Below are 14,481 nucleotides of genomic sequence, written 5' to 3'. Positions count from 1 at the left end.
TCGAGTCCCCCATGAAACAATAACTAATACAGGTGTTTTCAGTCCTGGCTGCGTACAAATCTATGCACATTTTTTCTTATTGCTTTGTTTTAGAAAGGAGATTTTAAAATGTTAATGTTAAAATGTTAAAACCTCATGTTTCGAAGTGTTGCACTTACATGGTATAGGACTGTTTCATTAGAACTAGACATGCAAGATTTGAATTATTAAATTACATTGTCTTTAATTAAATTTATGACCAATTTCAATTAAATTGAAATTGGTCATATGTGCACCCTAAGAAAATAGCACATTTATACTTTCAGATAGTTAAACAACTTGTTTCACATATTAACATAGATTTCCAAATTTGTTCCTGTTGCCAATGCTAACAAGGTCTGATATTTGAGTTATACAGTTGTTTATTTATCAAAGTCTAGAAATAACTCACACTTCACATCCTCTTTCTGTTTGGCAAACAAACATGATGTAATCTTGGTTGAAAATATTATAGATTATCAAACCTCCTCCTTAAAATGATAATGGAATTCAATAAGGGAGATCCAGAGAAGCCGTGTTGTTTTCTGGTGAGGAAAATCCAGAGCACAGTCAGAATCTTAGAATTAGAGTTATATGATTTAGGATGAAATCAGGAAGCAATCCAAAAAGCACTCAGCCTGCACCTCCCAAGAGACTGTAATGCTGCGTCAATTGAAATCTCCAAATACAGCATTTATAGATTCATATCTGAAAAGGCTAAGAGCAAATGTATAGATCAAAAGCCGGTGAATGCAATTGAGGTACAGATAATCCATGATCTAATTGAATGATAGAACGGGCTTGTGGAGTTGAATAACCTACATCTACATTCCTATATATATACTGTTTAATACACTGAAATCTCTTTTTCTCTACCTAGGATTCAAACAAAACTATGTATTGACATACTGTTCCTGCAGTTCCATGCTGGAGGGCTTTGCTTTTGGGACATCCTTGATAGCATCAGAATGTCGTGTTCATGTACTGTAATAAAACATTTTTAAAAAAAGAAGCATGAATAGATCATTTGGTTGTCATGGATCTCTGTCATTCAATGAGATTATGGCATTTTTTTTCACTTCACCCCTCTTTTCCTGCACTAAATCCATATTTCTTGATTTCCTTACAATCTTGGTCTTGTATTTCCTCAGGATTATTGTTGAGCATTGTTTATTACAATCGTAGGAATGGTTTAGTGTCAAAGAGTCTGTAAATCGGCATAACTTAATTGTTAATAGAATTTATCTTGTTGTACATCAAGGTTCCACCAAGAAAAATACAATCGGGATACTTTGACCTGGACACTTCATTGCAAAGACTAAAAGGGGTACCTTGCAAAAGGTATTTCTGTGTCTTTTTCTACAGTTAAAAGAAAGTGGCATTCATTATTAATCAAGTGACAGTCTTTTGATACAGATGCTTACCAAATTTAGTCGGCAATTTACTCATCAACTCTAATGGATTGCATTTCAGAATTTTTAGGTTGGCTGTGTTCTATTTTTAAATAATTGTTTTAACTGAGAACATTTTGCTCTATTGACTTTTCTTAAATTCTTTAAGCAAGCTACAACTGACCATTTCTGGTCAAGAGACTTTGAAATGAAGCTGTAGGTGAAATGGTGATATTGGGATGACCTATCCACAGAGTTGTGTGCCAGAGAACCCGTTTTTTTTTAATATTTATGATAAATAATATCACTATCTGAATTTGAATTGGATGTCTTGATGCCACTTTCCTCATTGGGATATATTTTAATCTCCTAGTGCCCAAATAAATATTTCATATTTCTGTCCTGTAATATTACTGGATAAATAATATGTTTTAACATCTGCAACCTGCAACACTATTTAGTAAAAAGTCCACGTCAGACTTTTCCCTGATCTACATCAACACCCTTTCTATTTTGTGGTTGCCAAAGTCAGTTTTAAGAATATAACTTGGTGTTCTAATGTTGGTATTATTCAGTACATTTGCTCTTAAGTATCAGTAATAGAGTTGAGCACCATCTGCTGGCGAGTCATTGGCGTTTGTTATGAGGCATTTGATTTTGACCTGGTACTTGTGCAAAAAAAAAGATGCTCATTAAAGCCAAATAAATCAGTATTGATTACCAGCATAAGTATCCCCAGTGAAGAGTTGAAATACAGAAATGGAAAATACTGCAAGATGGAGGAGGGAATGGGGGAGAACTTGACATTGTTGCACTGATTGTTGGAAACAATTTACTGTGAAGGGAATCATATATTGAAACATATGATTTAGAAATATTAGTAACCGTTTATTTGAACTAATTAAGGATTAATATTCTTTCTTTAATTTCTAACAAAATATTCTGTTTGTACAGCTTTTACTATTGAACTTAATAAACAGTGTTTGATTCCTTGTGTTATTGACTCCACTCGACACAAGGCAAAGTTTCTTAGTTCTATGACGTGTTCTCATTTTATTTATAGCCAGAGGAAGTATTTAAGACCAGAGAATGACGCTGACCAAGGGAAGCAGCAACTGAGTGTTAGTGCTCCACCCGCAACTAGTCTAAGCCTACTTGGAAACTTTGAGGTACAGATTAGTAATGCATATGTATCATTCAGAAAGAAATAATTTAAACAATTGATTCAGTGTTTATATCATTTAAAAGAGGTTTTTTACTAGAAGGACCATTCTTGGGTTTTGAGTTTCCTTTGTTTGACCTTTAAAGACTTTTTGGATTTATTCACTTCTACTGTTGTATTACTAGTTCACAAATTTACTGGTGGCAAGCTTGCAAATGGTGTAACTGTTTTATACTTTATTGTCGCCAAACAATTGATGCTAGAACGTACAATCATCACAGAGATATTTGCTTCTGCGCTTCCCACTCCCTGGATTATAAATTGATAGTAAATATTAAAAAATTAAATTATAAATCATAAATAGAAAACAGAAAAATGGAAAGTAAGGTAGTGCAAAAAAACCGAGAGACAGGTCTGAATATTTGGAGGGAACGGCCCAGATCCGGGTCAGGATCCGTTCAGCAGTCTTATCACAGTTGGAAAGAAGCTGTTCCCAAAACTGTAAAAGTAAAAGCAGCAAAGTCATAACAGCTACTGAAGAGTTTTTGACTGGCGTGAATATATTTTTACTGGATAACATATGAGTTTAGGGAAGATTCAGAGAATAGTACAGAACCCTTTTAGAACATAAATTATGCAATCAAGAATAACATGGCTCTATAAATACATGTCAGAAAACAGCACTGGCAATGTTGAGGACCTCAATACTATTTGAATATTCGCAGTATCTCAAAGGAATTAAAGTGTTTCCAAGATTAGATTGTGATTCAAGAAAATAATGTAGTAGAAAATAGTATTGAAAAATATCTACAGTGTAGTTGGAGAACAAAACAAGGACTTTAAATTGATTCAATTTCTCCTACGCTTCCATTTTTTAATGATTCTTTTCGAAATAGGTTCTGTCACCACCAGTGTTGCAGGCAGAGTGAACATACATGAGTACATTGTTCCAACACCAGCCTTTTTCTTTTGAAGGAGATCCTAAACTCATGCCAGATCTTAACTTACCAAAAAATGGAAACATTTTCTCTCTACTGAATTTTCCTTTGTGTAATTTTGCGGCATCTTCATCAGATCCTCTCTTTCCCCTCCAAATTTCCCATGGAGAAAGCTTAGTGTAACAAAATTACAATTTCTCTTGTCTGTTCACATATATGAAGTTTGTCAGCCTCTTCTGCATACTGTACATGGTTTTAATCTCCTTATTTATGTAAACCATCGAATATTAGACATTCAGGTCTGTTTCTCACAATAATGATATACGCTACTTGGTAGAATACTGGTGGGGTTGATTAAGCAGATTTGTTATAAGAGTATTTCATTAAATACAGGGATATTGAAATGTCCGGAACACTAATGCAAGAACCTGATCAGATATTTGGTGGTTAATTATTCAGAAGCATTACAAAATGTACTGAGAATAAAATACTGTAATTCAGTCTAAGCTACCTTGCAACTCTTAACATTGATGTATCTTAATGTTCTTAGGAATCTATTTTGAATTTCCGCTTGGAACCTTTAGGAGCGGTCGATGGTTTCACAGCTGAGGTGGGAGCAAGTGGAACATTCTGTCCCAGTCACATGACTCTTCCAGTTGAAGTGTCCTTCTACAGTGTCTCGGATGATAATGCACCATCACCCTACATGGTATGTGTTATCACACATTCTTGTAGTTAAAGACTTGTGATCAAGGTCATGGTGTAGCAGTAATTGATTAGGACCCTATCTCACTGACTGGTAAATCACTCACTTATTCAGTTGTTGAATTTTGTTTCTTGATGGGTATGTTGAAGCTGATTCTTTTCAAATTAGTCAATTGACTTTTTTTAAGAACTAGAATATCTCATTTGAAACAATCTGTTCTGAATTGAGGATTGTATGTTTACAGGGTGTGATTAGTTTGGAATCCTTGGGAAAACGAGGCTATCGAGTGCCCCCATCAGGAACAATACAAGTGGTAAGTTTAGTTAGAACTTGTACCTGATTCGTTGATGGCTATTTATACCTATGTGAAGAAACACCTTAAAAAGAACTGGTGACACATTGTGCCTTGGTTAATTGCCAGAACTGATTATATCTGATGAAATTACTAGAATTTTCAGCTAGGAACTGGTCAATAAAGTACTGTTTATTTCAGATACTCTGAATCGAATGTTTCTCCTCCACATGTTTCAACTGGGTACTATCATCAAAAATAGACTCGCAATATGTTCCATATCAATCATAACACAGGTGTCTAAATGCAGTGATTCATATCTCAAGTGAATCAAACTTCAAAGTTCAAAATAAATATCTTGAAAGTACAAACCCCATTTCCAGAAAAGTTGGGATATTTTCCAAAATGCAATAAAAACGAAAATCTGTGATATGTTAATTCATGTGAACCTTTATTTAACTGACAAAAGTACAAAGAAAAGATTTTCAATAGTTTTACTGACCAACTTAATTGTATTTTGTAAACATACACAAATTTAAAATTTGATGGCTGCAACACACTCAACAAAAGTTGGGACAGAGGCATGTTTACCATTGTGTTACATCACCTTTCCTTTTAATAACACTTTTTAATCGTTTTGGAACTGAGGATACTAATTGTAGTAGATTTGCAATTGGAAATTTTGTCCATTCTTGCTTGATATAAGACTTCAGCTGCTCAACAGTCCGTGGTCTCCGTTGTCTGATTCTCCTCTTCATGATGCGCCATACATTTTCAGTAGGAGATAGATCTGGACTGGCAGTAGGCCAGTCAAGCACACGCACTCTGTGTCTACAAAGCCACGCTGTTGTAGCCTGTGCAGAATGTGGTCTGGCATTGTCCTGCTGAAATAAGCATGGACGTCCTGGGAAGAGACGTCGCCCTGAGAAGAGACGTCGCCCTGATGGCAACATATGTCTCTCTAAAATCCTAATATACACCTCAGAGTCAATGGTACCTTCACATACATGCAACTCACCCATGTCGTGGGCACTGATGCACCCCTATACCATCACAGATGCTGGCTTTTGCACCTTTCGCTGATAACAATCTGGATGGTCGTTTTCATCTTTGGCACGGAGAACTCGGCGCCTGTTTTTTCCGAAAACTAGCTGAAATGTGGACTCATCTGACCACAGCACATGGTTCCACAGTCTTTCAGTCCATCTGAGATGAGCTCGGGCCCAGAGAACTCGCCGGCGTTTCTGCATAGAGTTGATGTATGGCTTCCTCCTTGCGTAATACAGTTTCAACTTGCATTTCTGGATGCAGCGACGGACTGTGTTGAGTGACAATGCTTTTCCGAAGTACTCCCAAGCCCAGGTGGCTATAATTGTCACAGTAGCATGACGGTTTCTTAGGCAGTGCCACCTGAGGGCTCGAAGATCACGCGCATTCAACAGTGGTTTCCAACCTTGCCCTTTACGCACTGAGATGTCTCTGAATCTTTTCACAATATTATGTACTGTAGATGTTGCAAGGCCTAAGTTCTCTGTAATCTTGCGTTGAGAGATGTTCCTTTTGAACTGACTAACAATTCTGTCACGAATTTTGGCACAAAGGGGTGAGCCACGACCCATCCTTGCTTGCAAAGACTGAGCCTTTGATGGACGCTATTTTTATACCCAGTCATGATACCTCACCTGCTACCAATTAGCCTGCTTAATGTGGAGTCTTCCAAACCGGTGTTACTTGAATATTCTGTGCACTTTTCAATCTTATTTTAACTCTGTCCCAACTTTTGAGTGTGTTGCAGCCATCAAATTCTATATTTGTGTATATTTACAAAATACAATTAAGTTGGTCAGTAAAACTATTGAAAATCATTTCCTTGTACTTTTGTCAGTTAAATAAAGGTTCACGTGAATTAACATATCACAGATTTTTGTTTTTATTGCATTTTGGAAAATATCCCAACTTTTCTGGAAATCCATTTTCTTGTGGGCATACTCAATAAATCCATGATAGAATAATAACCAAAACAAAATCAATGAAAGACTGCACTGACTAGACATTCAACCAGTGTGCAAAAGACAACAAACTGCACAAATACAAAAATAAATAAATGTTAATAAATAAATAAGCAATAAATATCGAAAACATGAGATGAAGTGTCCTTGAAAATGAGTCCATAGTTAGATAGTAGCAGTACATTGCATAATTAATGGAAATTAATCTGTACTCAATTTGGTCCAGTTCTGTTTATCTGTTTTAAAGGTGCTCTTTGAGTGAAACTAAGTTGACGATTATGATTAGAGAACTCCAAGCTCTTTTTCAAAAATCTCTGTGGGATTAGCCACCTCCTAAAAGATTACAGGGCCTCGGAAAGAAATACCATCCTATTACAAACAGAACTTCCTTAATACTAGACTTGAATTTGACATCTTTCTGGATCAGTACTGCCAATCCAGCCTAATTACAAGAAATAGGAGCAGGAAGAGCCATATGGCCCCTTGAGCCTGCCTCATCATTCAGTAGATTGTTGCTGATATGATCATTGGTCACAAGTCCACTTCCTTGCCTGATCCCCATATTCCTTGATTCCCCTATAGTCCAAAATTTTATCCATCTCAGCTTTGGATGAACTTATTGACTTGACATCTACAGCTCTCTGGAGTGGAGAATTCTACATTCACAGTCCCATGCGAGAAGAAATTTCTCCTTATTTTTTATTAGATTAGATCACTCTCTGAGAACTGTATTCCAATCAATCATTTAATTTGTTGCATTAATTTTATTTTTCAGTAGCCATATTGTTGTTGTGAAATGGAACTAGCTGAGGAGGCTGACCCCATCCATTTTAGGATCTGAATAGGAATAGAAAATCACTGCTGTATTTAAAGCTGATTCAAAACACGTATCCACATAGATAATCTGTATAAATGATGAAAGCTTATCAGTGATAGCAAATAATTTGGCTCAAGAGCCCAAAATTAAGAATTATCTTTAAGAAAAAAAATCTACTATTTTATGAATTGTTATCAGAGTAATGCAACCATATTATTATAATCCATTTTTTGCTTTGAGAATGGGAATAGACTGAGATTTAGTCATAGAGGTTATGTGTGTCATTGCAGTCCTTGTCATTGATACTGTAAATTGGTTAGCTTTTAAGATTATTCTACTGCAGTTCTGATTTTCTGACTACTACTTACATGACTAGTACTTCCTAATAGGGGTGCAGATTTGGTGAATTGAAATGCATGTCATTGTAATCATCCTCTGTATTCAACACTGCTTACAGAATGTGTTTATAGATGTTGCAATTTACTCTCTGATCATATTTTGAGCAACTATTCAAAGCTAACATCAGTCCATACTTTTTGTTCTTCTGCATTAGAATAACGCAAAGGAAGAAAAGGATAAATAAATTTATTACTTAACTCTTCTTAGGTGTAGATGGCCTACTCCAATTTTCTTGTGCTTGTATGATATTTTAAAAGTACCAAGTATTCAGTTTGATATAGTCTTTCATTGCATTTCTAAAGATGCCTAGGTAGCTTAGCCCTTATGCATTGCAAATCTATGCTCACATTTTAAAATATAGATTTTACATGAGCTTGTGCTTCTTCAGAACTTTCTGGCCAATATTAATCTCAGAACATTGCTATGTAGTAGATTATCAGGTCATCTTTACAAGACTCTTTCTGAGAGCTTGCCATGCCAAATTGGTCACTGCATTTGCTATTTTTCACTTTATTTACATTTTAAAAGGAATACAAAAGATGCATTATAAATACTCCCCCCCCCCATTCCGTGTGTTGACAGAGAGGCATACAGTAATGGGATAAAAGAATGATTTTTATTTTCAACACTTCACTGAGTTATAGGTTTTCACCACATTGATGTGTGGCGCAATGCAGGAAGCCCTCATTGCATCTTTAGCAGCAAAAGAATTGGGCCAGTTATTACTGCATTGCTTTTATGTTTTATTTTCCGGCTTTAAGTGGCTTTGGCAAACTGGCAGATATTTCTCATGGACAGGCATACCCTACCCATAGTTGGCAATGATGATAGACTAGGAGAAAACAGAAATCAAGTCTGTTTAAAAAGTTTGAAAATGTTGCAACGTCATGCTATTATTGGTCATTAACATCAATATGAATAGATTTTTGCAGTGTAGGTTGGTATTAAAACCATTATGTCATGGTTCCCTAAAGGAATATTTGCATTTTGTATATATTAAATTTGCTTATCAGATTTTCTCATGGCCTGTAGAGCCATTTATGTAGCACTTTTTTCTATATTATAATAATTTATAATGTACAAATGTAAATTGCGTTTCAGACCTTATTCAATCCTAACAAGACAGTGGTGAAGATGTTTGTAGTGATTTATGACTTGAGAGAGATGCCAGCCAATCACCAGACATTCCTACGACAGAGGACATTTTCTGTTCCTGTGAAACGTGAAACTGTTGGACATGCCAATAAAGAAAACATAATCCAGACAGAAGAAAGGATACTTCGCTACCTCGTACATTTGAGGTAAGCAGAAAGATAAAAATAAATTCACAGTATATGGCAATTGTCATTAGTAGGGGTAGTAAGTAATTGTTGTCATCTATATCTTTTAACACAAAGCTACATGGTTTAACTTGTAGTGGCCAAAGTATTCAAATATTCTGTATATCAATCTTTTAATTTTTCGAGGAAAATTCTAAAAACAATTGTTTTAATTTCATCATAGCATTGATCACTGGACTCTTATTAGAAAAGAATGTGATATTTTTGTCTTTAGCTTGGAATCTGCTTCAAACAGGATAACATCACAGAAGAAAGCTTCGTTTGTTTTCAGAATAGACCTAGAACAGTAATTTTGCAACAAACTCCATGAGTTGAACACTAAAACAGCTCAGAAAAATCTACCGGTAATTAATCAATATTTAGAGATAGAGTCTAACACACTATTTCAAAGTTCTTGGAAATTTCAACCTGTTTTGGGAACAGAAATAGCCCATTGAATTCATTACTCGTTAAGGTAATGACTGATCTGTGATCTTATTCCACATACCACATATCACGATACACATTTGCTCATAAAGCCCAAGTTTAAAATGAGCAAAATGTTTGTATTTTTACACTTCTATTCTTTGTGACATTTAGCAGTTGGTGGAAGTGTGGGGAATAGGGACGATGGTGATATGACTACATGGAGTAGAATTATTTTACTTTTTGGCCTCATTTCTTCAACCAGTATAAGATACAGACCTGTTGTAGGCCAATTCCTCCTAATGATGTTGCATTCCTGAAATACTACATTTACATAGAATGTTTGTTTTCTGTATTTGTAAATATTATCATATAAATTCTGAAGATATGACTACTATGTGTTGGCACGTGGCCAAGTGGTTAAGGCGTTGGTCTAGTGATCTGAAGGTTGCTAGTTCGAGCCTCAGCTGAGGCAGCGTGTTGTGTCATTGAGCAAGGCACTTAACCACACATTGCTCTGCGACGACACTGATGCCAAGCTGTATCGGCCCTAGTGCGCTTCCCTTGGACAACATCGGTGGCATGGAGAGGGGAGACTTGCAGCATGGGCAAATGCCAGTCTTCCATACAACCTTGCCCAGGCCTGCGCACTGGAAACCACCCAAGGCGCAAATCCATGGTCTCACGAGACTAACGGATGCCTATATACTATATACAACCATTATACTGAACTGAGACCTTGAGTCCCTCATTGATCATACACACAGAAGATTTTAAATTTCATCTCAATCTTGAAGTAAATATGGTGACAAAAGAATTAATTGTATAATCTTCAAGTGTTTGTTTTTTTTTGGATGTGCATTGGATTTATCTGGTGGTAAGATATCATAGTTTTTGTCATTAGTAGTATTCTGCTTTAGAATTAATTATTTTATGATTTGAGTCCTGAGACAAAATCTTAGTTTCCTATGCCAAGCAAATTTGTTTCAAAGTGGGATTTTTCCTTTCATTTCTGCAATGAGAACCACAGCTGTAATGATGCAGATTACTTACTTATGTGCTGTGAATCACTTAGTTCCTAACAAACCAGTTATGGCAGAAACAAAAATGAGTTGGAAATTGCCTAAAGTTCATTCCTGCTCTCTTCAATGCAGCCTATTTGATAATTCACATTGCTTGTTGTACTGAAGCATTGAATAACACAGAGCTGTAAATGAATTAAACAAATGGATAAAACAAAGGCAAATAGATTCTTGTATGTGGTCATTCAATTTAGCACTAAAAGGACAAGTATTTTCTAATTTTCTTCCTGAGTTAGTCCCATTTACCTGCATTTGTCCCATATCCCTGTCAACCTTTCCTATTCATATACCTGTCCTAAAAGCTGGAAACAGTGGATATATAGAGAGACTTGGGTTTGCAGATTTTATTTGAATATAATTGATAGATGGAGAAAATTATCAAAAAGCTGAGTTTGTCATGGTATAAATCCTGAGAATACTGCAAACCTGGCAAGAGTATACAGCTAGTTTAGTAACTGGAATCAAAAGGTTAAATTATAAAGACAATATATACAGTTTTCTTCCTTAGAATTGAGAGGTTTAATGGGTGGTTTAATTGAAGTTTTCAACATAATAATGTGAACCACAATAGGGTATACATAATTATTTCCACTGGTAATGGACTCTAGTTCTGGCAGCATAGAATGAAAATTAGAGCCTGACTTTGCAGGGGTGAATTTGAAGAACATTTTGGCATGCAAAGAGTGGTAAGGGTTGGAATTCCTCTCTGCAAACAGCATTTGTTAATTTTAATGAATTTCTCTCAAAGGAATTAAGGAAGATGGGGCAAATTATGTTATTTATAGTTAGATTAGAAAACATCTGTGATTTGATAGAACAAAAGAATGGACCTGAGATTAAATGGTTGCTGTTTATTAAATGCTACTTCCTTAACCATGGAGTTCAGCTGTTCTTCTTAAGTACAAGGTAGAAGTACATGATTTCCTTTATATATTTAAGTTTGATGTTTCCTTCCAGCTAACCTGCTTTGGAAGCAATCTGAGACTGACTTCAAATAAAAAGAGATTTATATATTTCTTGGGGCTTAGTACAAGCCCCTAGGGGAAACATTTTACTCCTATTGCTAAAGATACAAGTTCACAAAACTGAGTTTAAAATCCAGCATTTCCAAGCAAACTGCTGGCAATGATTTGATTTGAACTATCATGGAAGAGTTACACATTCATTTAAACTTGACAACTTACAAGAACTAGAGAAAACTGCAGGGCCAGAAGAAGAAATGGGTTCACAGGACTGTTGATTAACAGTACTTATACGCATTTTTCAAGCATCCCTTACAACTTCAACACTTCTCAGTGTTTTACTGCCAATTACTTTTTTAATATTACTGTTGAAATTCAGAAATATGCACACAGGAAAGTCTCAGAAACATCAATGACATTAAGACAGCTGATAGATATTAGTCATGTCAACATTAGGCAAGGTATTGCAAAGTTAATAAGTATTGGAAACATTAAATGTATATGAAAATAGAAATTTGCAACTTTTATACATTTTAATGGAATCTTGATATTATCAGCCAAGAAATGTTGAAGATAAAGCCTATAAGATAATAAAAGTGATCAATTTAAAAGTGAATGTTGGAAGAAAGGGCTTTAACAATTGGATAAGTAGAAATGAGAAGAAAAAATGAACAATATACACTCGTGTTTTATATTACAACTATCAGTTTAAAGTGATAGCTGTTAAAAGCAAAATTGACCGTCTAATTTGCAGAGGTTTATTGATTCGTAGCTAATGATCTAAAAGAAAATAATAAGATATTTGTTGTGCTTTCATTGATCTTTTAGTGAAGAAAGGGATATTCATGAGGAGATGAATATGAATTAATTGACAGCAAGTTGAATGCTATTGTAATTGGTGAGGACATTTTTAGAAAGATGTATTTGGCTAAAGGAATATGTAGCTTCAGGATGCACCCATATACTGTATGCCATAGGATCCTAAGGAAAATGAGAAAATAAACTACCATGTCCTTAGGGTTATAATTTAAACATCTCTAAGTGACCCAAAATCTTAGAGTGACTAGGATGGTACCCAATTTTGATCTGGGTAATTGCTGGCCTTTATGACATTGGTCTTTATATTCCCACAAACCAAGGATGATCAACAGGAATAGTCAAAATAGTAGCATGGATTCCAGAAATGAGTGGTTGTGTATGATGATCTTCGCAAACTTAATTATTGAGGGGATTTTCAAGTCCATACAGGATCCTTTTAGAGATAATTAAAAGGTAAAGGAGAATAAGTAGAAAAATGTGTTAAAATTGGTAAAAAGAATGAAGACAGTGAGAGTTGATGCAACTTGTTAGAATGGTTTGATGGATAAACACAACAAAATGAGATTGGAATCTTCGTTTTTGTTACATAGTCTAAAATCCTAGAAACGATTTGTTATCCCTGTTTGTTGTTTTTAGAAAATTCTGTATATTGGGATAGTTACAATATAAATTCAGTGTCCACTAAGTTATATTGTCTTTCAGAACTACATTTAACTTAAGGCTAACCTCAGTTAGATTTGTAAAAGTAACTTCAATATTTAAATTTATTCTTTAATGAATCGATTCTTTAATCAATTCTTTTTGACTTGTGGACCATAACTCTGCTTTTGGGTAGCATACAAAAAGTTGTTATAAATATAATATGTATCTGTGTTTAAAAATAGGTGATGGATGAATCAGATGTTTATTTTGCTTGTAATAATTTGAGATCTGATGAACGTATAATCAGATTGTTTTTATGTTCTAGGTTCCAGAGTTCAAAATCTGGGAAGATCTACCTCCACAGAGATGTCAGACTCCTTTTTTCTCGGAAGTCAATGGAAGTTGACAGTGGTGCTGCATATGAATTAAAATCTTATACAGAGTTTCCAACAAATCCTCATTTTTCAGCACGATGTTAGCAACATTTTTCATTGGTTAGGATATATTTTTCTTTTTTTTCCGGAGAATGGCACATGTTCAGCTAATTAATGGAAATAAAATATGCACAGTACATAATTGTGATAAATTATTGGTACTAGTCTTTTAGAACCCCAGCGCCTATTAGACCGTGGGCCAGTCTTGTGTAAGTGTTTTGAATAAAATCCCTTGTACTTTAAGCAAGCAGTAGACTGGAATGAAAACCATGTTGTCCTGATATTATCTGTACTGTTACAATGGAAGTCACAAACCACTTTATTGGATGTGTTGCAATAGTAAAAACAAGAAGTAGTTTAGTGTTAAAACATTTTATTTTATTTGTATTTTATTTAATATTTAAATTAATGTTTCACTTATTGGGCAGATAATTTTTTTGTCCTGTTTAGTGTTATGTAGCATAAAGTTCTCCATGTAAAATCATACTCTGTATTTTTTTGACATGGTTAATACTCAAATATACAAAATCTATGTAAATCGGTGTCTGTCTGTCCATGACTCTGTGTGTTTGTGTGCATAGAAACACGAGTAAAAATATGTCTTCAGTAACTTATGTCAGGTGCACATGTAGTTGATAGCTGCATATTTTGCTTAGCTTCCAGAATTTAGTTCCATTGATAGATTTCTACCCCGTGTTTTTATTAACACGTACTGTATAAGAGTCCATTCTTCATAACTGTATCAGCATTGTATTTTCCTTAAGCAGTTTTTAAAATATATTGTTCTGGTTCGCCAGTCCCCTAAAGGCATGATCCTTTGCTTCTGTTCAATTTGAGGAACCTGCCCAGTATCTTGCCCAAGTCATCCTCCAAGGCTATGAGGTATCAAGATATTTGATTACACAGGACCTAATAGCTGAACACATTTTCTCACTACTTGTTCTGTAATAGATTCAAAAACAGTAAAGAAATATTTAACCAACCCCCTCTAAAACACGTCATAGTGGGAAGGAATCAATAGCATGAGAGTTTAGGTAGAGGGCTCCAAAAGAGTTGTTATATGGG

The 14,481-nt window shown here is 35.0% G+C and overlaps 1 protein-coding gene across 2 annotated transcripts in view; it reads left to right on the top strand.

Moving 5' to 3' along the window:
- atosa (atos homolog A) overlaps positions 1–14,154 on the top strand; it is an 84,355-nt gene extending 70,201 nt beyond the window's left edge. For both annotated transcript variants that reach the window (XM_072278220.1, XM_072278221.1), the window contains exons 7-12: positions 1,280–1,359; positions 2,473–2,578; positions 4,060–4,218; positions 4,460–4,528; positions 8,834–9,033; positions 13,308–14,154. In XM_072278220.1, coding sequence (XP_072134321.1) covers positions 1,280–1,359; positions 2,473–2,578; positions 4,060–4,218; positions 4,460–4,528; positions 8,834–9,033; positions 13,308–13,461 — 768 coding nt within the window. In that variant the 3' untranslated portion in view covers positions 13,462–14,154. The remainder of the gene's footprint in view (positions 1–1,279; positions 1,360–2,472; positions 2,579–4,059; positions 4,219–4,459; positions 4,529–8,833; positions 9,034–13,307) is intronic.
- The last annotated feature ends 327 nt before the right edge of the window (positions 14,155–14,481 follow it).

This window comes from Mobula birostris, chromosome 14 (genome assembly GCF_030028105.1).
Source record: "Mobula birostris isolate sMobBir1 chromosome 14, sMobBir1.hap1, whole genome shotgun sequence".
NCBI lineage: Eukaryota > Metazoa > Chordata > Chondrichthyes > Myliobatiformes > Myliobatidae > Mobula > Mobula birostris.
This window is presented reverse-complemented; position numbering and strand designations above follow the sequence as displayed.